Source organism: Mizuhopecten yessoensis, unplaced genomic scaffold (assembly GCF_002113885.1).
Source record: "Mizuhopecten yessoensis strain PY_sf001 unplaced genomic scaffold, ASM211388v2 scaffold5547, whole genome shotgun sequence".
NCBI lineage: Eukaryota > Metazoa > Mollusca > Bivalvia > Pectinida > Pectinidae > Mizuhopecten > Mizuhopecten yessoensis.
This window is the reverse complement of record NW_018406103.1, coordinates 1,280,907-1,308,474: the sequence shown is the minus strand read 5'-3', so window position 1 is coordinate 1,308,474 and position 27,568 is coordinate 1,280,907. Positions and strand designations below refer to the sequence as shown.

The window sequence follows — 27,568 nt, the reverse complement described above, 5'->3', positions numbered from 1 at the left end:
GGGGGGAGGGGGAGGAGGGGAGCGGGCTGGAGATGACTTAAAAGCAAGTGTTCCACAATTACTGAAAAATGTGATTCATTGACTTAGGACATTAAGTTCCCTTTGTCAAGTAATGCATTATCTTGTTAGAAAGTCAATAGTGTGGGTTGTTTTGACCTTGTTATAGAAGGGCCAATTAGAATGACCTAATTCTGCTGAGATTTTACTCACAAACCTTATACATATTGCATTTCACAAGGAAGTTTCATAACCGAAGTGTCCATTTAAATTTTAGAAGTGGAAAGAGTAAAACATGTTATAATGCATTAAATTCTTCAATTAAATAAGAGAAATGTTCACGCTTTTGTTACTATGGTGTAAATTTTACTTGGGTATCCTGTTACTTAAATTGGTGTTAGTTTTTCTATGGAATATATTTTGTTACTATGGTGTGTAACTTAATTGTTACTATGGTATAGATTATTACTATGGTGTATCTTGTTACTATATTGTATAATTTGTAACTATGGTGTATCTTGTTACTAAAGTGTAGATCTTGTTGCTATGGCGTCTTGTTACTATAGTGTAGATCTTGTTACTATAGTGTAGATCTTATTACTATAGTGTATTATCTTGTTACTAGCGTTTATCCTGTTACCATGGTTATATGTGTTTGCTATGATTATTTTGTTACAGTGGTTTTTCTTTATCTGTGTTGTATTTTGTGACTGCATGAGGTTAATTTTGTTAGTGTCGGTACCTAAGAAAAGCATTTTTATCATTTCTGTTTGTACAACTTCGTAGTGTGTGTGTGAGTTTAAGTTCATGCTGTTGATTTAATTAACTTGGGGTTTTGTTCCTGTGGATATTGGGAGTAAAGAAATAGAACTATCAAGAGAAACGTTTTACTATGTACAGTTATGCATATCAAGTGCTTGTCATGGTCCGCAACACATAATCGGTAAACGGGGTCAAACAAAGATAGTGTTTTACATCGTGAGGTGTATTTGCTGTACCGTACACTTTTAAACTAGTTGTTTTACCGTTGATACAGATCAGCTTCATGATGTGATAAAATAGTATATCTGCATACTTCTTGCTAATTTAATCGCAAAGTAAATCAAATTCAATTCCTTGTTTTAGAACCTAATACACAACCTGGTCCTTCTGTCAAAAGAAAAACTAAATTTATTCCTTGATAATCACACAAAACATATTACTGTGTTTGCAAAATTAACCTGACAATGCTTATAAGAAAAAGTGACATCCAAGGCAGCAAACAGCTCCATTTCGCTTTTGCACGAAATCTTGAACCTATTCACAAACATGATAAAATTTATGGCTAAAAAATTGTACAATATGGTTAAGTGTTTCGAGGTCACTGACTCTATTCAGCTGTGTTTGAGGGGTGCCAGAAGTTAAAAAACTAGGAGATTGGCCAGAAACGCAAGCCATGCACTGGACGCTTAGTACACTGTTTACGTGGGTATCGCCCAGGGGTCCCGGTGGGTCCTGTTACAGCCCCGAACTGTGTGCGGCTATCACAGAAATAGGCCAGATTTTAAAAAAAAACGTTAGGGACATCTGTGCCTGCTTATTTATGTAAGATGTAAAGTGAACTATTTTCTTTGCCTGTTAATTTTTAATAGTTTATTTATATCTATCTATAAAATATGTATGTATTCAAATTGTTTTCTTTTTTTTTCTATCTTTTTTTAGGAAATGAGTTTCTCTTTAGTTTTACATTTAATTAATATAATAAAGAACTTTTTAATTTTAATACTTTTATAATGTTGCTCTGACAATAAGCCATTTAATGGCATAATTTTAAAATGATTAAATGTAGTATTTACCAATTTCTTTTTGTTTTTACATTAAATGACCACTTGGAGATTTTTTGTTTCCATGTATAAAAAATAATACAATTCATGAATCCAAGAACTAAAACCTAAAAACTTATAATTGTATGAAACTTCTTAATATTTGGGTACACGGAAAATAAAAAAATTCATGGTGTAAAAAAAGCACACACTTTTTTAATCAATATTGCAAGATTTGATGCTTTTAAAAGAAATGACAAAAGTTGGTTCTAGTTTTGAGTGCCATAGAACGAAGTCCAGGAAAATTAGTCTGATAACAAATATCTAGAGGAAATCGTCCAAATGGCCTCTACAATGGGTTTTTGTGTGAACTTTCCAGTAGCTTTCTTATCAAAAAGCTCTGCTCTAAAAGCACAAGATGGATGAAAATTTCCTTGCACAGCTTGACTGCAGTTTTCAGATCGTTTCTGAGTCTGATTTTATGAGATTATTTTGAAATTTTACAAGTTTGATATGAAGAGATATAGTTTTACTGACATGTTTCGGTAGGAGCTGTGTGGCAGAGTGTAAAAAGTTCATTTATAAAAAACAGATATTTTTCTTTCCTATAGTATTATAGGCCTCAAGCTAACTAGGCTTTTTACGATCTTGAAGACCAGTAACCTCTCAGGACAGGTGGCTCTCAGAAATCTAAACGTTTTAAAATTCTTTTCATCCTGTAATCATTATGCATTTTCCTTTTTGCGGTATTGAGCTGGTTACATGAAGGGACAAGTCTTCTAATTATTTAACAGCTGCTAGAGTGATGATCCCATCTGAACTTTGACACCATTCTGGACCTAGTACCTTCTGTCCTCATCTCCTTTCTTCTACCTGTTCCATGTTCCTTTCCTTTTCTTCCACCCCTCTGCTATTTCTCCCACCCTTTTTGTATTTTCACACGTTACCCATATGCCCTGTCCCCACAGACATACAAGTGATCCTCTCTTCCCCCCTCCTCCCTCCCCTACTCCATTTCCGACTTTAAATCCACCCTCATCACTTCTGGGGAGATATTTGACCAGCATCTGACTTTGTCCATCTGCATCTGTCCTTCTTTCTTTCAATCTTTCTTTCTCTCCCCTTTTTCCTGTCCCCGTTTTATCGTTAATTTAATCGTTATTGTGACGTCACAACGGACTATATAATGACATCACAAATTTACAGCGAAGACGTCTTTTGTGTCAGTGTATGTGTTTTTTAAATATTTGTAACTGCATATTGTTAACTATATTTGATAAATCTCAAACTTGATTCCGTTCCATCTGACTTTCTTGAAACTATGAAGCTCATTTCATGATAATCCTTCTGTAGTTATTGCGAAGGAGTTAGGTGTTCTCTCTGCTGGAGTCAAATTCATGCACACCTTCCTGTTATGAAAAAAAAATGCTGTAGATGTCGTCTGTGAATCCAGTGTATTTTTGTGTCGCAAGAAATTATTGAAGGATCTTTGATTATCATTAAAAAATATGTAGTTTTTGACCCATTCACCCCTGTAGACCATAATGGACTCATCCAGATGAATGTATGGTAGAGTCTACCCAAGTTACCTAGGGGTGAAAGGGATCCAATACTATATATTAATTTTGAAAAATTGAACTCTGCCAAGTAATTCAGAGTCGCTGGTATTTATATGATAAATACTAACTGAATTGATAAAAAAATCTTAGATTTCATCTTCAATTATTCAATTAACAAATTGTTAATTGCATAATGTTTAACATCTATGAGATTTCCTGTGTGACTTATTACCAGTCCGGTTTATGTATCGTACATAACACTAGCATTTCCTACCTGTTAACGAGGCTTGACAGGTGTTGGCAGAGAATCAGGTATCTCAGGAATACCTGATACCTATTAGCTAAAGAGATCTGTATCCTCCGTCGATTTGTGCACACTGTTGTACGTTATTATACACCAACCATAACGCATGAAAAATTACATGGATGCATTGTCGTTGTCAGGAACATAATGCTTTAATTTAAGTGTTAACATGACCGGCTGACAGCATCATTTCTGATGAAATATTTACATTGGTAATAAATAATTCTGTTAAATATTAATTTGAATAGAAAAATGGAAATCAGGAAATGTGAGTTTTGGTATTAAGGTTATACCATTTTATCTGATGAAATATTATTTACTTGGTAATAATTCTGTAAATACAAATTAGAAAACCAATGGAAACATGGAAATAAAGCTGTGTATTCAAGTCAGATGCCTCCGAAAAATTAGAGAGAAAAGATATAATTTATAAGGTTTTGTTTTGAATTCAGCTTTAAAAATGATCAAATTGTCCTTTATAAACATTAGACAGACTGTTATCTTGTATCATGGAGAAGAAAGAACGAATATGGTTGAGGTTATGGAATATTTATTATATTGTGTTCAATTGTTTTTAAATTCTTAAATGGCTCAAGATTAAAAGCAATCATGTTTGTTTGACAATGAAAAAAAACACCCATTTGATTAGTAAATAACATGTTTTCTTCAAAAAGTACTAGATGTTTGCACTTGAAGAAGAATTTTGTATAAATGGCCTGAATTTTATGTATCACTCAGCTGGTTGATTCCTGTCAATGACAATAGAAATGTGATTTTTAACCAATGTAGGCTACTGACTAGCTATAGTTAATTAAATTAAATAAAAATATTTTTTAAATTATGAGTACCCCTTGGGAGGCCCCTTGGCCTAACCCCACCTGTGACCCCCACCTGTAGTTGAATGGTTTTGCATACTGCAATAGATCAGGGCAGTGTTCTAAAAAAAATCAAGTATTGTCAGCTTTATTTCCTTTAAAATAAAAATCAAGACCTGCACAAACATTATTATGATTATGGTTGATACTGATAAAATGTATCCTTGTTTAGGGGGAAACAGACTCTTTACAAAGAATCTTGTTCTAAACTTTTTACGGACAGATTTAAAGATATGTTGCTAAGTTTACAATTTTCAAGCTAACTAGTCATTTTGCTTGGACTGTTATAGAACAGCCAGGCCACTCCTGTTCAATATTCTGTGCACACACACTGCCAGTGACCACATGCTCTGCAATAAATTGATCATCAGCTGCAGACCTGGGTACTGCCAGCCTCATAATACTATAGGCCTCACTAACATTGTGCAAGGGCCACTGACCCCAGGGGAGCTGGACATGTACAGAAGTATTTTAGGGGAGTAAAGGAGGCAGTGCACTGACCCCAGGGGAGGGGGCATGTACAGAAGTCATTTAGGGGAGTAAAGGAGGCAGTGCACTGACCCCAGGGGAGGGGGCATGTACAGAAGTCATTTAGGGGAGTAAAGGAGGCAGTGCACTGACCCCAGGGGAGGGGGCATGTACAGAAGTCATTTAGGGGAGTAAAGGAGGCAGTGCACTGACCCCAGGGGAGGGGGCATGTACAGAAGTCATTTAGGGGAGTAAAGGAGGCAGTGCACTGACCCCAGGGGAGGGGGCATGTACAGAAGTCATTTAGGGGAGTAAAGGAGGCAGTGCACTGACCCCAGGGGAGGGGGCATGTACAGAAGTCATTTAGGGGAGTAAAGGAGGCAGTGCACTGACCCCAGGGGAGGGGGCATGTACAGAAGTCATTTAGGGGAGTAAAGGAGGCAGTGCACTGACCCCAGGGGAGGGGGCATGTACAGAAGTCATTTAGGGGAGTAAAGGAGGCAGTGCACTGACCCCAGGGGAGGGGGCATGTACAGAAGTCATTTAGGGGAGTAAAGGAGGCAGTGCACTGACCCCAGGGGAGGGGGCATGTACAGAAGTCATTTAGGGGAGTAAAGGAGGCAGTGCACTGACCCCAGGGGAGGGGGCATGTACAGAAGTCATTTAGGGGAGTAAAGGAGGCAGTGCACTGACCCCAGGGGAGGGGGCATGTACAGAAGTCATTTAGGGGAGTAAAGGAGGCAGTGCACTGACCCCAGGGGAGGGGGCATGTACAGAAGTCATTTAGGGGAGTAAAGGAGGCAGTGCACTGACCCCAGGGGAGGGGGCATGTACAGAAGTCATTTAGGGGAGTAAAGGAGGCAGTGCACTGACCCCAGGGGAGGGGGCATGTACAGAAGTCATTTAGGGGAGTAAAGGAGGCAGTGCACTGACCCCAGGGGAGGGGGCATGTACAGAAGTCATTTAGGGGAGTAAAGGAGGCAGTGCACTGACCCCAGGGGAGGGGGCATGTACAGAAGTCATTTAGGGGAGTAAAGGAGGCAGTGCACTGACCCCAGGGGAGGGGGCATGTACAGAAGTCATTTAGGGGAGTAAAGGAGGCAGTGCACTGACCCCAGGGGAGGGGGCATGTACAGAAGTCATTTAGGGGAGTAAAGGAGGCAGTGCACTGACCCCAGGGGAGGGGTCATGTACATGAAGACATTTAGGGGAGTAAATATGGTGGCTAACCCAAGGGGAGCATGAAATATACAGAAGTCATTTCAAACCAATAAATGTGCCACTGATTCCAGGGGAGTCGGACACCTACAGTAGTTATTTAGAGAAGTAACAGGACACTGCATGACCCCAATAGAGGGGGATGTACAAGAGTCATTTATGGGAGTAAATGTGCCACTGACCCCAGGGGAGCTGGACATGTACAGAAGTCATTTAGGGGAGTAAAGGAGACCTTGCACTGACCCCAGGGGAGGGGGCATGTACAGGAAGTCGTTAAGAGAAGTGAAGGAGGGTTCTGACTCCATGCAGCGAAGGAGACATATACAAAAGTCATTTGGTAACAGGACATGGTCCCCAGGGGAGAGGATGTGTACAGAAGTTACTTGCCAGACATGTACTGAAATAGCTGAGCACTGACCTGAGGGTGAGGGCAATTATTGTCTAGAAGACATTTAGGGAAGTAATGGGCACTGACCTTAGGGGAACTCTATTGCAGAAAGTCAGTTAAGGGGAGTAGCTGACCACTGACCCTAGGGGAGAGGGATGATGAACAGAACTAATTTTCAGTTGGGAAGCAACTGGACATTGACCCTACATGACAGGAACAAGTGTTACTTCTGTCCAGATTGACCCTAGGTAAAGGGAACATGTTTTACTTCTGTCCAGATTGACCCCAGATAAAGGGAACATATGTTACTTCTGTCCAGAGTGATCCCAGATAAAGGGAACATGTGTTACTTCTGCCCAGATTGATCCCAGAAAAAGGGAACATGTGTTACTTCTGTCCAGATTAATCCCAGATAAAGGGAACATGTGTTACTTCTGTCCAGATTAATCCCAGATAAAGGGAACATGTGTTACTTCTGCCCAGATTGATCCCAGAAAAAGGGAACATGTGTTACTTCTGTCCAGATTAATCCCAGATAAAGGGAACATGTGTTACTTCTGCCCAGATTGATCCCAGAAAAAGGGAACATGTGTTACTTCTGTCCAGATTAATCCCAGATAAAGGGAACATGTGTTACTTCTGTCCAGATTGGCCCCAGATAAAGGGAACATGTGTTACTTCTGTCCAGATTAATCCCAGATAAAGGGAACATGTGTTACTTCTGTCCAGATTAATCCCAGATAAAGGGAACATGTGTTACTTCTGTCCAGATTGGCCCCAGATAAAGGGAACATGTGTTACTTCTGTCCAGATTGCCCCTAGGTAAAGGGAACAAGTGTTACTTCTGTCCAGATTGACCCCAGATAAAGGGAACATATGTTACTTCTGTCCAGATTGATCCCAGATAAAGGGAACAAGTGTTACTTCTGTCCAGATTGATCCCAGATAAAGGGAACATATGTTACTTCTGTCCAGATTGATCCCAGATAAAGGGAACATGTGTTACTTCTGTCCAGATTGATCCCAGAAAAAGGGAACATGTGTTACTTCTGTCCAGAATATACTGGACAACATTGGAGCAAGTCATCCATTGTTAATGGTCACAAATACTGAAAATGTGAAAACAGTTCAAGGAGATTGATGAATTAAAACCAGTGTTGTGTCACCAGAACACAGCTTTGTATGCACACATGTGCAGTAGATCCCTCGGCGCCCATTGTGGGTAAGGAAAACTGGTTAAGATATTTGACTGACCCCATTTATTTGACAGATTCCCTAAACAGGGGTTCTCTTGCAAGCACAGCTATGACAGACTCATGCAACCCTATGGGATCGTAGACATGTGTAGAAGCCATTCCGACGACAATGGAACAAACAGGAAAGCCCTAAGCGATTGTGATGGAGGTCAAAATTGAATTATATAAATCAACAGAATAATCATGAATACTGCCCTCTTGTGGGTACTGTTATGATGTTTCTCATTGCGTTTGGCTCTGCCGTTGGTTCTGATGAGTGAATTTATCTTGACACCCGAAGAAAAAACATTGAAACTTTAATAGAAATAATGATTGATGAAACTGACAGTAAAAAAAAAAGTTCAGAAAAAGGGGAATATCCTTGGAAACTGCTGAAAAATACTTAGTATTCCTTGGAAAGTGCTAGGATATATTATAGACTTGAGACAAAGAAGTTGTGTTCTTTTTTCTGAAGGAAACATTGTTTCATTTTGTGTTGATATATACATTTGTTGTAAATTGTTTATCGATGATTTAAAAACCTGTCGTGATTTGCTTTTTTTTTTGCTACATAGTGATATCGGTACGCTTTAAAAAGAATATTGACTCCTTAAATATTTTCGAAAACTTGGTACCTGCAAAATGTCAAGAAATCACTTGAAAATGCTTCATTTTTTTCCTGAATGTCACAATAAACCACAATTTGATTCATTTATTGCAAATAGTTTGAAAAAGACATGTTTTGAAGGGTTGGACACCTTCTTTGATGAAAAAATTGAAATTTTGAAAGGACATTTTCCGACTCCAAAGTATATGAATAGAGGTACATGCATGTTCCTAACTTTCTTCGTAGATCATTTTTTATCAGAAAGTTTTGAATCGTTTTGATATGGGTTGTCTTTGGATAAATACAGTGATTTTAAACATTTTTATGGTAAATATTTTATGGCCAATCCCTGGTTCTTCACGTTTTCCGACTGTCCTGTAAAGTGTTGACAATTTGTGCCATAACTAGCAGGTGTGACGGTGTTTTTGTCTGTTTGCAGTCACAGAGACAGGTCAAAGTCCTGCATGGTCATGCAGGGAAACCTGTATATAGATTGAGTGTTATAAACTCTTTGCCTTAATTGTATACTGGCTCTGTCTGAATCTTGCCATTTGTCGTACATTTTGTGAGAGATACTGAATCTAGTACATGTACTGCAGGCTAAAGAAAATTAGGGTAAGTAGATTAACGTCTTTAGTAATCGCTTTCTTTGATAGTGGATTTTATTTTTTTATTTATTATTTTTATCATTTTACAGTTTTTGAAAAATTGCTGTGCAAAGTCCTAGCTAAGGCAGGTAAAAGGATGTTTTTAGGCCATTCTTAAAAACCGAAAATGTACATGGATAAATTTACAGTCTGCAAAGATAGATTAAAACAATATTTAGATAAAATTGCACATTTTATGTAGATACCTTGCACACTCTTTGCAGATGAATTGCACACTATATACAGTTGAATTGCACACTTTATACAGATAAATTCAACAACCTAAATAGGTAAAATCAACACCCTGTATAGATAAATTTCCAAAGGGAAAAGAAAATTCATTCAAAATGTAAATTTCCAAAGGGAAAAGAAAATTCATTCAAAATGTTACTTACAGATTTTCTGGGAGGGGATTTTTTTTTTATTATTTATTTAGAATCAATCCTCTTAAATGGCATTTTGAATTTGCAAAATAAGCTTTACAGAATTTGTTTTAATCATATTCGATAATTGAATTTCTATGATAATTCAATACTATGGTTTGTTGAATTAACTCATTCATACCTGAAGACACATTTGAACTCCTCCATTATTCAAAGGTTGGAATAGTTCATTATGAAATTTCAGGGATGAATGAGTTAATGATTTAGTAGGAGTGGTATTATTCTAAACCAAATATCAAGTACATTTGTATTTGATTTGGTGCATGTGCACCTAACAGGCGAGTTTGCTTCATCAACATCTTGCCATTGACATGCAGAGATTGTGGTCGTAAACTTTATGTTTAGACATATTCGTGGAGGTTATTTGAATCTCCCAAAACTATTTTTGAACTTGTCATCAATAACTTGACGAAATGTTAAAAGCATGTTATTAAATACAATTATATTTTTGGACAAAATCTAATAAATTTGTGCCAAAGGATCATTTTAATCTATATACATACCAACAGCAGCTCTTCTGAATGGTACCAAGTTATAAAATAAAATAGCATTAATAAGCTAGTGATTTTTAGTTAACTATGCGTTCTTGCCAATTTCTTTTGATTTCCATGGGGAAGATTCTGCATGCTCAGGCAACCAACAAAACAACCCATGAAATGAACATATTTTGAGTTGTTCTTTCAGATGAAATCAATAGATCCTAGGATATAGGAATAGTTTTGCAAATTCACTGGTTAAAAATGCTAAATTTAAGGGTCCAAAATCGAAAGTCTCCTTCCTAAATAGGAAGAGTTGGCTATTGAGAAAGTGTGGGAGGGACAGTTACGGTATTGTGTATAGGAAGGCCATATCAACCTAGAGCTGTCACTGGTGACTTGACCACCATAGAAATGTATGTATATGTGTGTTGTCTAGTCTTGACCACCACTGATGACCACAATGTGGTCATTTCCTGTCAAATGGTCACTTACTGGTACATAAACAGTACAAGTTTATGGGGCTTTTACTGCTCCTCAACCCCTTATATAGAATGTACAGATAGTACAGATAATAAAGACAATGAAATAAACGCAACCGTCACCATAATCATATCTTGCGGACTTTTATGAAAAATAATGACAATGAAATAAACTAAATATAATAAGAAGAAGTGTTTAAAAAAATCAGCAGGGCTAGACCAGGATTCAAACCCAGGACTTCAGATTATTTTATTTTCGCTGTCACTGATTGATCGGCCAAAGGAAGTTATATCCAACCAGAAAGGGAGGTAACTGTATAAGGAAAACGGCAGTGTAGTGGGACAGGGATCCTGAAACTTAGCAAAGGGTTAAAGGGGAAACTATTTATTCCAAAATTTAAATTTTCTCCATCTTTTTTGGAAATTCCAAAATTAACATGTCTTGGGATTCAGTAAAGAAATTTTATATGATGTGATTTTCGAGAAAAATCGGGAAAGTTCATATTATTTTTTGTGCATTCGTCTTCAAACAATCCTCATGAGTGGATGTATCAACGTATATTTTTGTAAACTCTTTTTGAAACGTTTGCGTTAACAACTCATTAGTTTGAACAACCTGGCCCAGGGATACAAAAAACTATTGCAGATAAATGTCATGATTATAAGCTCATTTATTTGCATTTTGGTTGGAGGAGAAAAAAAATAAAAAATTGGTCCTTAGTCTTTCAAAACCAATTTGCCTTATGTTTACTTGTAATGACCTAGCATAACTAGATATGCAAAAAATTACTCTCAAAATTGTCTCTCTCAAGAATGACAAGATCTCGAACAGAGAGAAGAAGGCCCCATATCCCACCCCTGAAGTGAAGCTTAGAGCAGTCGGGGTTTTTCACAGATGTAATATGTAGTGCAAATACCTGTTGAACTTACCTGTACAAGTACAATGTCCTTTTAATTAATTCACACACCCGAATCTTTCATACAGAGATGCCTGTCGATACACCACGAGTTGTGCCTGTAGGGTAAACGTTTTGGCATAATTCCAAACCACTATTAGCATATAAACATTTGATGGATATCCAAATCCTTAAGTAAACTTGAGTTATCCTGCACTTTTAAACACTTTCATGAAACAGCCATTTTGTCAGGGATTTATGAATATATGTGTAAATTAACTCATTTACCCCTGGAGACACATTTGTGCAATTCAGTTTTTTCACAAACCAAATTTGTTGATGAAGCCTAGGAAACATAGTATCCAAATCTATAATGATTTGGAAGATACAAAATATATATAATAGCAAAAGTGAAAATAACACTGAAAAAATATTAATTACATTTATATATCAGTGAACATGGAATATTGGAACCCAAAAAATTGGTGGGTGGTACGATAGTGCCGTGGATCACCATGTTTGTTTCTCTGGGTACTCCAGTGTCCTTCGGGTACCACAATAACACCCATTGCACGCTAACATCTGGGCCAACAGGAGTGATAAATATAAGTTGATATAACTTGTTTCATAATTGTTTAAAAATAAATATAGTTCATATTAAATTAAATTGAGAAATAACTGCAATAGAACATCTTTTGAACTTTTTTACCAGCAAAAGCTACCAACCTCCCTAACTTTAAGGGCAATCAGTGCTAGGGTTGGTCCACTTGAGGCATATGTGTGGTAATTTGTAAGATGCTTGAATATGCACTCTTACTGAGTTAGCAAAACCACATTGCATGTAACTTCAACGATACCTTTGCATCTGTGAGATCTAATGAGGTCGTGTACAGGATACTCTTGCAGCGATCAGTATTCAAGCTGTAAGTAAAAAGTGTCGGGAAACGTTTGATTTTGATGAACAAAAGACCATAAAGCTTTAAAGTGAACATGATGAATGTCAAAACATCTATTTGATGCAGATTTGCACCTAAATATTATGATATACCGATAAAATTGACTTTTCATGTACGTAAGACTTTTACTGTGAATATCTTTAACACTGAGTACATATTGTTCTAACTGTTGTACTGTTAAGGTCAACCCTTTCACCACTGTAGACCAAAATAGACTCACCCAGATGAACGTATGGTAGAGTCGACTAAAGTTACTGAGGGGTGAAAAGGTTAGGGATCGCTGTAACGCTACAAAAAAATGTACCTGTGAATTGGAAACTTGTTTACTGGAATGACAATAGCGTTTATAAATCATTTCTAAAAAGAAAACCATGTTTTGCAGAATTTGTATGAAAACATTATAAAGATAAAGGAACTGAAAAATCAAAACCAACAGTGTTCTGAGAGTAAAGTAAAATTTTGAGGGACAAATCAGGAATTGAACCTAATCACAATACCGTTGTTCTTACCAACTGAGCTACCCGATTAGCAGTAGTTGCATAAATTAGTCCCCCTGCAGTTATCTATGTAAAACGAAATTAAGGGGAGGTTACTGTATGTTTGAAAAAGTACAGTGGAACTCTCTAGTGTTTTACCTGCAGTGGGACAGGATCGAATCCTTAACTCATTCACCCCTGAAAACGCATTTGAACGCTTCCAATTCAAAGGCTGGAAGAGTTCATTATGAAATTTCAGGGGTGAATGAGTTAATGTATATGGTCAATGTTTTTGTCAATTTCAAATCAAGGATATTGATCTAGGCCATTTTATTTCTGTAATGAAGCCCTTGAGATGAGGCTAAATGCTAATTAACCTTCTGTTTATAATTAATGGAAATTTATCTAAATGTTTTTAAGTTGCAAATCCCATTTATTATAAAGAGATAATATTTTAGTCATGAATGAAATTACACAGTATGTAAGGCTGTGACCTTGATATAGAAATGAAAACACATTCTGCTGAGCGGACTAGTTTAAATAAGCTTGCAAATCACCAATAAATCGGTCTCCGCGTTTCATTAAAGACAAAAAGAGTGTAATTTACATAAATTGAAGTGTGTGTTGCCGTGTTTGCCTTGGGTTTTATCACACATGTTTTTCATTAATGAAAGGCTTGGAGCCTTGAAATGGATTATGCTACGATTTCCTAATCACGCCAATGTCTGCCACACGTTTCCAAAGCTTTGTTAGCCACGATGTTTCACAGAATTTCATTCCATTCAGTTAGGTGCAGTGCTTGCATTGAAATAGAATTACAGTTTTTAAACTATTGAAGTATTTATCTTAAATTGATTTTCAAAAAAACACAGTATTGAATAGTTTGTGTTGTTTGATAAAAATCGATGGAAAATTCTTACGGAAATATGATCTTGTTCAATATAAATCTGTAGGACTACAAAATCTACCGAATTTATCCTGCAAAAATGCCCAGGGGGCTTACACATAATCTCTGACTCAAAATAGAGGGTGGACTTATCTAAAGACAATACGTATTATCATGGGTTGGTTTATTTCAAGGCATGGGCTTATTGCCTTATAGATATGGTAATGATTATAAGTTACATCAGATTAACATGATAGATAGGGTTGTTGCTGTGTTTATGTTATGAAATTTCATTATGATGGTACTTTGTAGTGGGCCGTCCATCATTGGACAAAGTCATCCTACGACTTTAGCTGTTGCGAAAACACAAAAAGCCAATCATATCAATCAATCAGTCTAAGGTGTTGAGATGTCATGATGACTTCAAGAATATATTCATATCATGACTTTAGTTTAAATCCATTTTATTAGCAGTATACCTGGAAATTTGTCTCAAAGAATGAATATTTATCAATTATGGACTTTTGTTGAGGTGAATATCTGGTTATATGGACCCTAAAAGGATATATTGACCGTGACGAAGTAGAGAGGGTAATAGTGTGTAAATGAGAGGGTAATGTTGTGTGTATTTCAGAGGGTAATACTGTTTGTATTATAAAGTTATTTGATATATTGGAAGGTTTTATGAGAGGGTTATATTGCATACATTAGAAGATAATACTGCTTATAGTATACACACAGGGTAACTTTATATAAATTTGAGGGTAATAATGTATATCACAGGGTAACTTTATATAAATTTGAGGGTAGTATTGTATTTATCACAGGGTAACATCATACATATTTGAGGGTAATATTGTATTTATCACAGGGTAACTTTATATAAATTTGAGGGTAGTATTGTGTATCACAGGGTAACTTTATATAAATTTGAGGGTAATAATGTATATCACAGGGTAACTTTATATAAATTTGAGGGTAGTATTGTATTTATCACAGGGTAACATCATACATATTTGAGGGTAATATTGTATTTATCACAGGGTAACTTTATATAAATTTGAGGGTAGTATTGTATATCACAGGGTAAATTTATATAAATTTGAGGGTAGTATTGTATATCACAGGGTAACTATATATAAATTTGAGGGTAATATTGTATTTACCACAGGGTAACTTTATATAAATTTGAGAGTAATATTGTATATCACAGGGTAACTTCATATATATTTGAGGGTAATATTGTATTTATCACAGGGTAAAATCATACACATTTGAGGGTAATATTGTATTTATCACAGGGTAACTTTATATAAATTTGGGGGTAATATTGTATTTATCACAGGGTAATTTTATATAAATTTGAGGGTAATATTGTATTTATCACAGGGTAACATCATATATATTTGAGGGTGATATTGTATACACCAGAGGGTAACATTATATATACTTGAGGGTGATATTTGTATATATTAGAGGTAAGGGATCTTATCTTTTCTGAGCTCCTGATTTGAGTGAAATCCATCATGCTAACCATGCTCTGTGCCTCAGACATCGAAGGGCATACACGTTGGAGTCATTCTGATTAGTCCTGTATTAATTACCCTAAAATAGATTTTTCCTGTTTGCTATCTAAGTCAGATGCACTCTTGATTTAAATGCATCTGACTGCAATAATGTAAAGAACATTTGAGAAGCCATCCTATTTGAAGGGAGGTAATCCATAACTTACAATTTCCTGTCCTGCATTCAAAGGGAGATAATTCATAAATAACTAATGCAATTTTGAACAAATTTTATAAGATATATTTGCTTCTATACAAAAAGAAATTAACAGTTTACCAGACAAAAAATGTTGTTATTAATAAGCCTCAATTATTGTATTACTCTTTATTTTATAGCTGAAAGCTGTTTTAAAAATAATGTTTGTACTTGTTTATGTTTTAAATAATATACTATTTCTTAGAAAATAAAACTTGAAAAATACTTGTTTTTAGAAATAAATAGATCAAATGTATTACTACTGATAAAAAGTTATTTTTCAATTGTATTATCTTAAATTTGTTTTGTTCAATCAGCATTATAACTAAAAATATTTTTTTGTTTTTGTATTTTCCAGAATCCCAAAGAATGTGACACAGGAACAGATGATGTTAAAACACAGTGAAGGCATTTATACATTATCAGGGAAATAGTCTCAATGACATTATATTAAATATGGATTTATCTGTTAAACCTGATGGCTCTACACTGCATACTCAGGGATATCCGCAAGGGAGGAGGAAGATGTCACTAAACTACACAGCTCAGGGTGAGGGGGAAGCCAGATCGGGTGGTAGCCCCCCATTTAATAGTTCAAATGACACCTTCCCTTATGGGCTTAGCGGCGTTAGTATGCCGAATTACGGGTATCCAGGTGACCTCTATCAATTCACATCAAACGGCTACCCGCGTAAGTCTAGGACATGTTGTTACTGCGGGAAGGTGTTCACACGATCGACGACACGACGTTACCATGAAAAACGTTGTCCATTGTTACGTGCAGCTGTCTGTGGCATTATGCCCGACAACGGTAAAAGACAAATTGGCCCAGGGACTGGCGTTCCCCCCGGGCATAGTGGACACGGAGTAGATAAGCCATCGGCTACCTCAATGACGGGTGTGGGTCACCCGTCTGCCCCCCACTTACCTACCTCACATCTGGCTTCGCATCCTTCCATGGTGTTGAAGCGGGAACAAAACGGACTTGGATATCACACCAGCGTTATAGTCAAACAGGAGAACCAGGATGTCAACGGTGCAACAAGACACATGTCAGGGCATCGATTGGGCACTGATGGGTCACATGATCTAGATACGAACATGACAAGACTCACGCCCGATTCCAATGGGTCCTCCCCACGCCCTTCAAAGCTCGGGGATATGTCTGGATTCTCATTATCGCCCTATCAAGGACACAGTGGTTTATCCTTTTCCAAATCACCTTCACAAGGATCAACAAAGGGTGACATTAATTCGCTGGTGCAAGACGAGGGTGAGAAAGAGGAGGATATGAAGGACGACATAGAAAATGGATCCGATTTGGACATTCCTGATTCAGAGACATTTCAGGAACGCATGAAAGACGATGAAGCACGAGCTAACGATTTAAACTTTACCTCACCAGGGCGAGGTGACGCCTTGCTTTTAGATGGAACTACCTCAAATAACTTGGGCGATCTGACCGGGACGCTCAGCGATGACGACAAGAACTCAAATGACAAATCAAAGTGTTACTTCGAAGGCGAAACTGTATGCGGGGTATGTGGTAAAAGCTTTGAGTCATCCTGGCAGCTGCATGTTCATGAACAGATTCACAAGAAATTCAAACCGTACGCATGTCGCTTCTGCAACCAGCGGTTCTCAAAGGCAGCACTGCGCATAGCGCATGAACGCGAACACATCACAGAAGACTGTAACTGCGTCATCTGTGGTAGTACGTTCAACGAGAAGGAGGGTTTACGACAACACATGATTAATCGCCATAGAGATGGACCATGGCTATGCCGCTACTGTGGTAAGCCAGAGGTGTCCAATCAGGAGATGGTAGATCACCTCCAATCACATGACCTGCCCAAGGAGGAGTTGCTATCACTACAATACTTTGTAGCCGCACCCCTTGACAACGCAAACAACAACGACAGCGACAATAATCTCAATGACTCGGAGCTTAACGAAGTGGATAATATCAATGACTCGGAGCTGGTATCAATGTCCGATTCAAATGACAACATGACATCGCCTGATCAAGAATCACCCGGGGATAACCTCGCTACAGTAGAACAGGAAATTATGTCGTCAGCGGAACTGATGACGACAGCAGACTTGATGTCATCACAGGATATGATGTCACAAGAGAAGGAAATGTGTACTATATGTGGGAGGGATTATCCCAAGAGTCATATGGCCTATCACATGAAGGCGCACGAGGGTCACAAACCATATGAATGCCCTATATGCGGTAAGCGATTCGGGTACAAAAACAACATGAAGTCACATATCAAGTTACATGCTGGTATCAAACCATATCAGTGCAATGTATGCGGAGCCAAGTTCACTCGAGGCTCCACGTTACGGCGCCATGCACGACGCCATGGAATTTCTGCGGAGAGCGTGTGGGACCTGTTTGTGAGGAACAGCAGTTCGTCCCAGACCCCCGGCCAGATGCACACCCCACGCAAAACGGTGGCCGACACGAGCCACCTGGATTCCTCACCAACGACTCTCACCACCTCCAAGGACTTGCTCACAGCTAACGGATCCTACGGCAATCTCTTCAACACTTCTACCTCAGCTGCGATGTCCAATGCCCTGCTGATGAGCTACCACAATCACCAGGCGGCTGTTGCAGCCACTCTGCCCTCGTTCTTCTCCCCACTCCAGTCTACCTCAGAAGTGCCCCCGCCGGCTTTACAAGGCTTCTCGACTAGTCAAACACCGCAGTCGGATGCACTCAACCTCTCTACTCACAAATCCACAAGCCAAGGACATCTTGTAGGCCTCCATCATCGCAGTCTCGTAGAATCTATCTCCCCTACCTCAGTGGAACGTTCCAGATCCAGATCGCTCAGTGGCTCTGATATTTCAAGGCCCACACCTATATCTGCTCCAGGTCTGGCAACGAAAAATGGAACTGAAATTGGAATTCAGGTCAAGATGTGTTGTAAGATGGGCCTAGAGCAGACCTATAGCGGTGCTCAAAGCCCCAGCGAGGCGAGTGTTCACTCAGGTGACAGCGGTGCTTTGTACCAGGCTCAGTCTTCATCTGCAGGACTGGAGAGCTCCACCGACTCCATAGCGACACTGATGGGGTCTGGCCGCCTCTTCAAGTGTGAACATTGTGAATGCTACTTCTCCGAGTATGCCATGTACCGTATCCACACTAAGATTCACTCGGGTGGGCGGACAATGCCGTTTGTCTGTCCCGTTTGTGACGAGGACTGTCATGACCGCGTCTACTTCTCGCTACACATCTCGGAGCATTTACGATGACTAAGGCACGTTATAGAAATGAATTGGTGAGCCGGAGGGCTGAGTAAACAAGCCGAGAGCAGAAGGGTTTATCCTTTTGCTACAAGCTTTATTCAATGCACGCTAACTACAGCATCGAGAACGGGTAGAAAAAACGTTGAGGTGGAAAAATGAATGATTTTTCATTGTTGATATTACATAGAGATACTTGTTTTAACACATTAAGGATATGAATCGAAATGTTTGTTTATATAACAAATTATGTGTATGTATATATAGTATAAATATATATATGCCGTAAATATATCTATATATGTATATGTTCATGTTTCTGTTCAGTCTCATAGATATTTGCTTTATATATATATATATATATATTCAGGGTAATCCGAATTACCCAGCATTCTTTTTTTTCCGGTTTTCAACCAGCGTTACCTCATCCCTCTGTTGTGCTTTGACGTTTTTCGAAAAAGTGTTGTCATAGTTATAATTTTGTTCCAGATTTTGTTTCCATGGTTACGCACATTATTTCTATTGGGTTTTTTCCCGAAAAAGTTGAACCATGAGTTTGAAATCTGTCGTTACCACATGTGATTGTTAGCTAAAATCTGCTCCGTAGGTTGAGTTGACATTATCAGAAGTTCTACAAAAAGATTATGTTTTTTGCAATTATATATATTTTGTTATTTACCTCTTGAAACGTTGACAACACTTTTTCCACATTGCAAGCACACTCGTGTCAAAGAGTCTTTTTGGGAAATGTAGCTGGCATCATCTCACCATATCCCTACTACATATTACACATAGCCTCACTTTGGGAGACATACTCATCGCTATCTAACATCATATTTCATATATCGTATAGTATTTATCAATACAACGCAAGAAGAAATGTTTTTAGATTCTCATCATCTAAATTTAGGTTTGTGAGAGAAAGACAAAACAATTTTAAAAATAGTTAACCCATTCACCCCTGAAATTTCTTAATGAACTAGTCCAAAATTTGAATTGGAAGAGTTCAAATCTATCTTCAGGGGTGAATGAGTTAATAGTCTCTATGTATCCTTACTTACTTTGGAGATTTCTTTATTTTCGATTCCTCTTCATTTGAAAGCACTTATTATTCTTTGATGCCCAAATGTTTGCCAAGATTTACTCCAGTGATAAATCAAAAAAAAAACTTTTAATATAAATCTGAACACATAAAAATATCTAATGGTAAACGGTTTCACTTTGAATAAGAATATGATTTACTTATATACCCAACAATACATGTGTTTGATAGGGATGAGAATCTAAAAACAAGTTCTTTTGACACAAAAGCTCCATTTTTTGCATTTTGATTGTGCAATTTGTTTTTTTGTTTGAATATTATGTCGGCAGCAGCAGGTTTTGAGTCTTTATCACACAGGCTCTTGTTTATTGTTTACAAATAAAACGTTGTTTATTTTGCACATTTCATGATTATCGATAACTCAGGGATGAACCTTCATTAAAAGCATTTTGATATTCAAACAGTTTTCAAACAAATTATATAGGAAATTATCATTACAATTTCATTACGAAGTTTTATTATACACATTCAAACGCCTCTGTTCATTTTACAACACTGTATATGTAGTAACGCTGAATGTATATATACTTACCCCCATGTAGTCCTATTGTTTAGTAGACTAACCTGTACCACTCTCCCTCGGCCCTCACCACAAAACTACCTCACCTATTCAGTATGACCTCTGAACCTCCTACTTTTACAAGTACATTCATTTACTGCAAAACATAAGATAGTTATTACCTCAGACAAAATATTGTGGCTTAACTTTTTTTTCACAGCTCAATTTTTGAACTTTTTATTCACAAATACAATAGATACAATTTCTTGTCACAATTCAAGCAGTTTGTTGATCTATGTAAGCAAACTTCGAAATTCTTGGTAAACTGTTGAAAACAAATTTTAATGACATTGACAAACACTGATAATACAGATACATTACAATATAAAATACTGTAGTTTGAGTAAGACAAATATGTGACAGTGCAAGACCCACTAGCTGGTGGCACACTCATCGTCAGGTGGCACCAGTAGTACACACACTCACCACCAGGTGGCACCAGTAGAACACACAAAACACCACCAGGTGGCACCAATGGTACACACAAAACACCACCAGGTGGCACCAGTAGTACACACAAACACCACCTGGTGGCACCAGTAGTACACACAAACACAACCAGGTGGCACCAGAAGTACACACAATCACCACCAGGCGGCACTAGTAAGACACACAAACCACCAGATGGCATCGTTTCCCCCTATTTACCACCAGGTAGCCAGTTCCACCCGACTGCCACAAGTCGCACCAACCCGCAATCGGGTCGCACCGATAACACTTGCCCACCACCAGGTGGCACCACAAACACAGTCACCACCCGGTGCCACCAGTTGCACCGATCCACCACCAGGTGGTGTCAGCTACAGTCCCAGGACCTTGTGACGTACTGATACCTCACTGTACATATGTATGTTGTGTAAAACTATTGATAAATGTACATTATTATTGTGCTCGCTCACTTTTTACCTCATTCGTAATGTTTTTTCTCTCCATTTTTCATATGACTTAATATCTCACAATCAATTCAGGTTTAATGCTGACTTGTCGAGTTATGTTGATGATGCTAATGATGATGATGACTATAATCTTCTTCTTTTCCATAATGATATTTGAAGTACATATTATACCGTTTGTTATTGGTTATTGTAGTTTAGAAGGAAATTATAAGTGTAGATAGGATGTTACGCTATTTGTTAATACAGACTATTTTTGTACAGAGATACACCCGATATGGAAGGAATCATCGTCGACTTCAGCAAAAGAAAAACAAATTTTACGTCAGTTTTCCAAGTCATAGCTATTTTTTGTGTTCTGATGCATAATTGTAAAATTACGACAAAAAGCTTCGCAAACAAATGTGCAAGGTTTGGTCGTTAAAAATTTACTTTTTCGTTGAATGAATTGTCATGTTTGGTTATTGAAGTTTGCCATATTTGGTCAATTTTCATTGACATGTTCTGTCCATAAAAAAATGTCATTTTTGATCATTGAAAACTGCTAATTATTAAGTCCAATGGTTTTTTTGTTTTTTTTGGCCAATGGAAATTGTCAAATTATGTCAATGAAAAAAAGCCATTTTTTAACAATGGACATATTTTGGTCAATGAAAATGGCCATTTTTGGACTAGAAAATATGCTGAAATTAACAGAAGTAATACTTGCTCCTTTGTCGCAAATGTTGAAACTTCAATTTTAATAGAATGGACAGTGATCAATGCGATTCAATCACATTCACAATATGCTGGTACGTTGTGATCAATCAAATGTTAATTTTAGTAATTTCTGTTTATTTCAATCGGAAAAGTATTATGAGATATTGCAACATTTTCAAAGGAGGTGAAATCGTATTTTCATTGGCAGAGACCCTATACACTGCATTGCTGGCCTGTGTAGTTTATTTTCCAATTTAAATTATCTTTAATAAAGAAAAATTTGCATTAGTATTTTTTTGGCAGTTACAAATAATTTTCAAAGTTTCATAAATTGATAAATGAAATATAGGTGTTTTGTTGACAAAAAATACTTTTACAAAGTCTAATCTACATTTAAAGGGAAATCAAATTAGCAAGAAAAGAGAGATAAAAATTAGAGATAAATTTTAAAAGACATTCAGTTGAAATCTCAGTTAACAGTGCCATTTTGTAGTTGTTAGTGGAGCACGCCAAAAGTTCAGGACAGAAAATTTTCAGAGATTTTACTAATCTCAGGGTACTCTTGTTATTTGTGTTTATAATTTATATGTCTCCAAGTCTGTCCTACAGCAGGTTACCTAACAAGGAATGGATCCGGCGTGTTCCCTGCTGTTCTATAAATAGTGCACTCCCTCAGGTAGAGTTGTCCCCCTTACTTCCATATATAGAAACCCTTTATTGGTTTTTTTGGAAGTTCCATGGTAGCTACTGCTTATTCCTAGAAAGATGCAGATTTCAGTTTTGTTTTTTCCTGTTGAAATTTTATTGTTACTAAAATAAAGGGGGGAAAAGCTAATAATCGTGCTAAAAAATCTATTTCAAAATGATTTCTGTCATTTTTTGTAAAAGAATGATTATCGGAGAAATTAAAAATATCAGGAATAGGTATCGCAGAGCTAGTTGATATCCCTTAAATTTCTCAGGTCAAAGAAATATCATGTCAACCTGTTCAATGGTAAATCAATGTTCCTCGTGTATGTTCCGTTTTAGAGGTTTTGAAATTCATTCATATGTAATGATCTGACGTAATATTCATGTTAACTTTTGAAGGTGTATCACCCCCCAATCTATTCATTCTATAATATATATACACATATATAATTTCAAATGTCATCTAGTTGTATGAATTTAGCCGTTTATCTTGCAGAATAGAAGGATTCATATTTTTTTTCTTTATCTCTTTTTCCTTTTCTCTTCATAAGACCTGTATTCCTCTTCATATAAATTCATTGTGAGCACGTTGGTACGATGTTGTGGTCGCATGTGTTGGTGATAAAAATTGCTAAATATAGATTGAGATACTATTGTTGCACTTCAGTTCTCCATATTAACCTATAAACTTCCTTATATGGCGAAGACGTCACTTGTGGTCTTTAGAAAGAACGGGTTTTAATGATATTTCAATTTTTACATATATACCTCATGTCTACATATGATCACGTGTTAGAAGTTAGTGATATAAGGTTCAATTGCATTATGTCTATATATAGATAATTGTCATAACCTGTTTTGTACATTTTGTGCGTCTTTTAATGTGGTTGTGCTCGTTACCATAGTTATTTGTATCAATTGATAAAATCATAAATCTTTTTAATTCTTTTTTTTTTCACATATAGGTGTTTTCTTGCTGCGTATAGTTAGATAAACGCAAGGAGCTATTGTAGAATTGTTTGTTTAGATCTGAATATTTTCAGGAAAAGACTCAAATGATTAAAGTATATTGGACATATTTATACACAAATTCTTTACAAGTAAACACAAATTGTAAGTAATTTTTGTTTTTTTTTCTGGGCAATACGGGCATAAATGAAGTAATTAATTAACTCAGCTACCTCAAATGCATTCATTGAATTGTAACCTCCTCCCCACGCATTCTATTGCTAGTTAAATAAACTAGCCCTATTTTGATTGGCTAGATGAAAATATCGTCTAACATAGCTTACCTATACTCTGGCCTTGAATGGTCTGGTGATAAAAGCCATATTTTTATTGGCTGAAAGTTACAAGTGACCTCATTGGTTGTATGAAGCTTTGACCTTTGATATGACCTTGAAAACCAGTGGCTTATCTGAATTTGACCCCTGTCTTTGCACAAATATTGTTTTGCTTTTCTTTTCAATATAACTACATGATGTCAGGTCTGATACTTTTTTCTCAGCTTTGTTAATTAAACAAGTTTTTTTTTTACCATGTGAGCTCTGTATCTTTTGCGAATTCACTTAAAGAAATTATATTAATTGATAAATCTAAAATCACATTTTTAACAAATCAAGTTTTTTGTGTGGTGTATTAATCGAGAAAATTGGTAAAGAATTTATAACAGCAATACATAGTTTTATCTCCCTTTCTGTCTGGCAAAACTATAAGAGTTACCTCCCTTATACTATCACAATACAAAATAGTGTATTGAAATTCAACAGGGATGAAATATTGACATAGAACATAGAAAATATTTTAAATTCAGTTGCATATAATTATATTTTGTTTCATTTAAAAAAAAAAAGGCAATTTGCAAAAGATTCAGAACATACATGAGGGCTTTTATGGAATTCGTCTTGTGTTTTTACCATCATTCCTTATATTTTGCAAAATCTGTTTTGATACGATGATTCTGTGGCTGCCATCCTTTATGGAATGCCTGTGTTTTTCAGTATGTCTCTTTATAATAAGCGAAATGCTGAACAAAACAGTGAATTCTAGGAAACGCTTTCTGCCTTAAGTGTAAAATTGTAAATTAAACAGCATGAAAATTGGACTAGAATACCCAGATTAACAGCTAACTGGATATAATGTTGTGAAATAGAAAATGTACGGCTCCAACTTTGAATAAATCAAGTACATTTATCTATATAACTGTAAAAAGTCCAGTGGACCACATGGCCTATTTAATTGGAATGAAATAAGCATAGAAGTCCTACCATTTATAAAAAAAATATCAACATTTGAAATTTGACAAAAAGTTTCATACTGTTTCGCGCTTCTAGAGCCTGAATCTAATGGGCTTGTAAGCTTATTTCAGGGTCCCAGTCTTAGTGTGAAGGGCTTTAATTGTTTCAAGAGAAAAGCTTCACTTCTGGGATATATCTTATTAATATGAAAAGCTAGACTTTGGCGAACATGGTCTGTACAGAAGTAAAATGTACACCTTTACTTAGGCGTCCTTAAGTCTTTGTGGACCATAACTTACAAGGGAATTTAAGAGACTTGTTAAATATTTTTTTTATTTTTCTTATTTTTTTTATTTCTATTTAAAATGTGAATACTTTAAGCAAATCCAATCTAACAATAGTGCTCTTTACAATGTCTCTCTCTCTGCAAGGTCTTCACATTTCACAAGGACAGTGGGGAGACTGAATTGGTCAACTAAGTGATCGTTGTTGCTGCGAAGGGCTTGATGACAACCAAGGCCAAGGGAAACGAGTATTAGGTTACGATGATGATGACGACGATGATGATGACGATAAAGGACAAGTGATAAAAGATCCACGTTAGCGCTGTGGTTTATAGTGTGTTCTCTACCTCATAATATTGTATTGTGTAACACGGGTTAACGTGGGTCTTTGTCACTGTGCCGATGATGATGCCTGGGGTGGGTACAATGTAAATTAGGTTACGTTCACGTGTCATGATGCGTTACATGATAATTAAGTTGAAACTAATGTTAGTTACCTTTGTTTTATAAAGTACAGGGAAAGGGGATCTCTGTATATATGTGTTAGATGTGACATATTTTCGGAGATTTCTCTGTGTCACGATTTTAACGTGTGACAAGGTTCTTCTCTTACAAGTATTACATAGGATTTTACAAAGAATCGTGATATCGTTATTTACGGTTTAATATGACAAATTTGTTTTAAGATTCATTCATATATATATATATATATTTACCTTATATTTTGAAAGAAATACCTCTGCCTTATGATCATGTTATCATAGGCTATATCACTTACTTAAACGTTTACCATGTTTAAATGTAGCATTACGCTAGTTAGTCGTAATGAGTCATTAAAGACAAAATACCTCAAAAGATTAGAAACACTGGGTTTGGTAGGTCCTACGCCTAAGTCATCTTCCCAGTTTGATAAACATTTGCATAATTTCAAGCATACAAAGTTTCATTAATTTTTCAAACGTTTTCTGTTATTTCTTTTTGACTATGAATGTTACTGCTTGATACTATAGCTGGTGCAAGCTGCTATTACAAAGAATTGAGAAGTCTTGTAAAAGAAAAGTTTATACAAAGAATTGAGAAGTCTTGTAAAAGAAAAGTTTATACAAAGAATTGAGAAGTCTTGTAAGAGAAAAGTTTATACAAAGAATTGAGAAGTCTTGTAAGAGAAAAGTTTATACAAAGAATTGAGAAGTCTTGTAAGAGAAAAGTTTATACAAAGAATTGAGAAGTCTTGTAAGAGAAAAGTTTATACAAAGAATTGAGAAGTCTTGTAAGAGAAAAGTTTATACAAAGAATTGAGAAGTCTTGTAAGAGAAAAGTTTATACAAAGAATTGAGAAGTCTTGTAAGAGAAAAGTTTATACAAAGAATTGAGAAGTCTTGTAAGAGAAAAGTATATGGTAATGAATGCAAAACGTACAAAATGACACACAGGTAGCACCAATGCATTCTTCACCATCGATATAACAATGTTCAAGGGAGATAGCTCTTCTGAACATTTCTGATAAATTTTCTGATTCATGCAAATGATTTCTTATGCTTCATACAGAAATTCTATGGAGGATCTCAATTTGTTAAAAACATTGAAGCAAGAAAAGATTGTCAAGTATGAAAATGCGTCACAAAAAGTTATCCTTTGGATATTGATAGAACAAGGCAAGTCACATCTTTAACATATTATTTTTGGTGGTAATTATCGAAGATTTATACGGGTTTGCTATCATGTTCATGGATAGTATATTTATTATATATTTCTAATATCAATCCATTTTTTTTCGAATTTTGTTGTCAATTGTTTTTCCATTTTGCCTATTTGGAAGAAAATTTCTCTGTTGAAGACAACAAAGCGGTAGTACCGGTAGTCATTACATTATTTTTTCCTGGTAACTAACATTAGTTTCATTGTGAAATGTTTGTAAGCATTATGCTATATATATATATATATGTATGTACCATATATTTTATTGTAACTATTATCATATACATCTATATCAGTGAATATTTTGATTTTTTTTTCTTGCTCAGTTTGTAAGTATGTTTCCTTAACTATCATTGTCAATTACGTGGACCTTTTGTTTAAAATCTGTATTCCATAACTTAAAAACAAATGTTCGAGCAGTTATAGACTTGAATGAAAATGGTGGTGGCTCAACATCTCTGGTCAGTAAAAAAATGTAGCTGTCGAAGTTACTATGACAATTAGTCAAAATATTTCCCAGGACCTTGGTTTTTCTGGCCTGGATTTATCTGAAATGCGGGTTTATGTCAATTTTTTTTACCAGAAATACTTCACTCAAGAACTCATATTTATACACTAGTGAACGAAGTCTGGTTATTCAGTTGAAAACAGGAATCATATATCACAGAT

General features: G+C 36.4%; 1 protein-coding gene across 7 annotated transcripts in view; it reads left to right on the top strand.

Moving 5' to 3' along the window:
- Positions 1-19,005, top strand: part of LOC110450915 (zinc finger protein 236-like) — a 216,763-nt gene extending 197,758 nt beyond the window's left edge. For all 7 annotated transcript variants that reach the window (XM_021498710.1, XM_021498714.1, XM_021498713.1 and 4 more), the window contains one exon: positions 15,835-19,005. In XM_021498710.1, the coding sequence (XP_021354385.1) occupies positions 15,933-18,746 (2,814 nt within the window). In that variant the 5' untranslated portion in view covers positions 15,835-15,932 and the 3' untranslated portion in view covers positions 18,747-19,005. The remainder of the gene's footprint in view (positions 1-15,834) is intronic.
- The last annotated feature ends 8,563 nt before the right edge of the window (positions 19,006-27,568 follow it).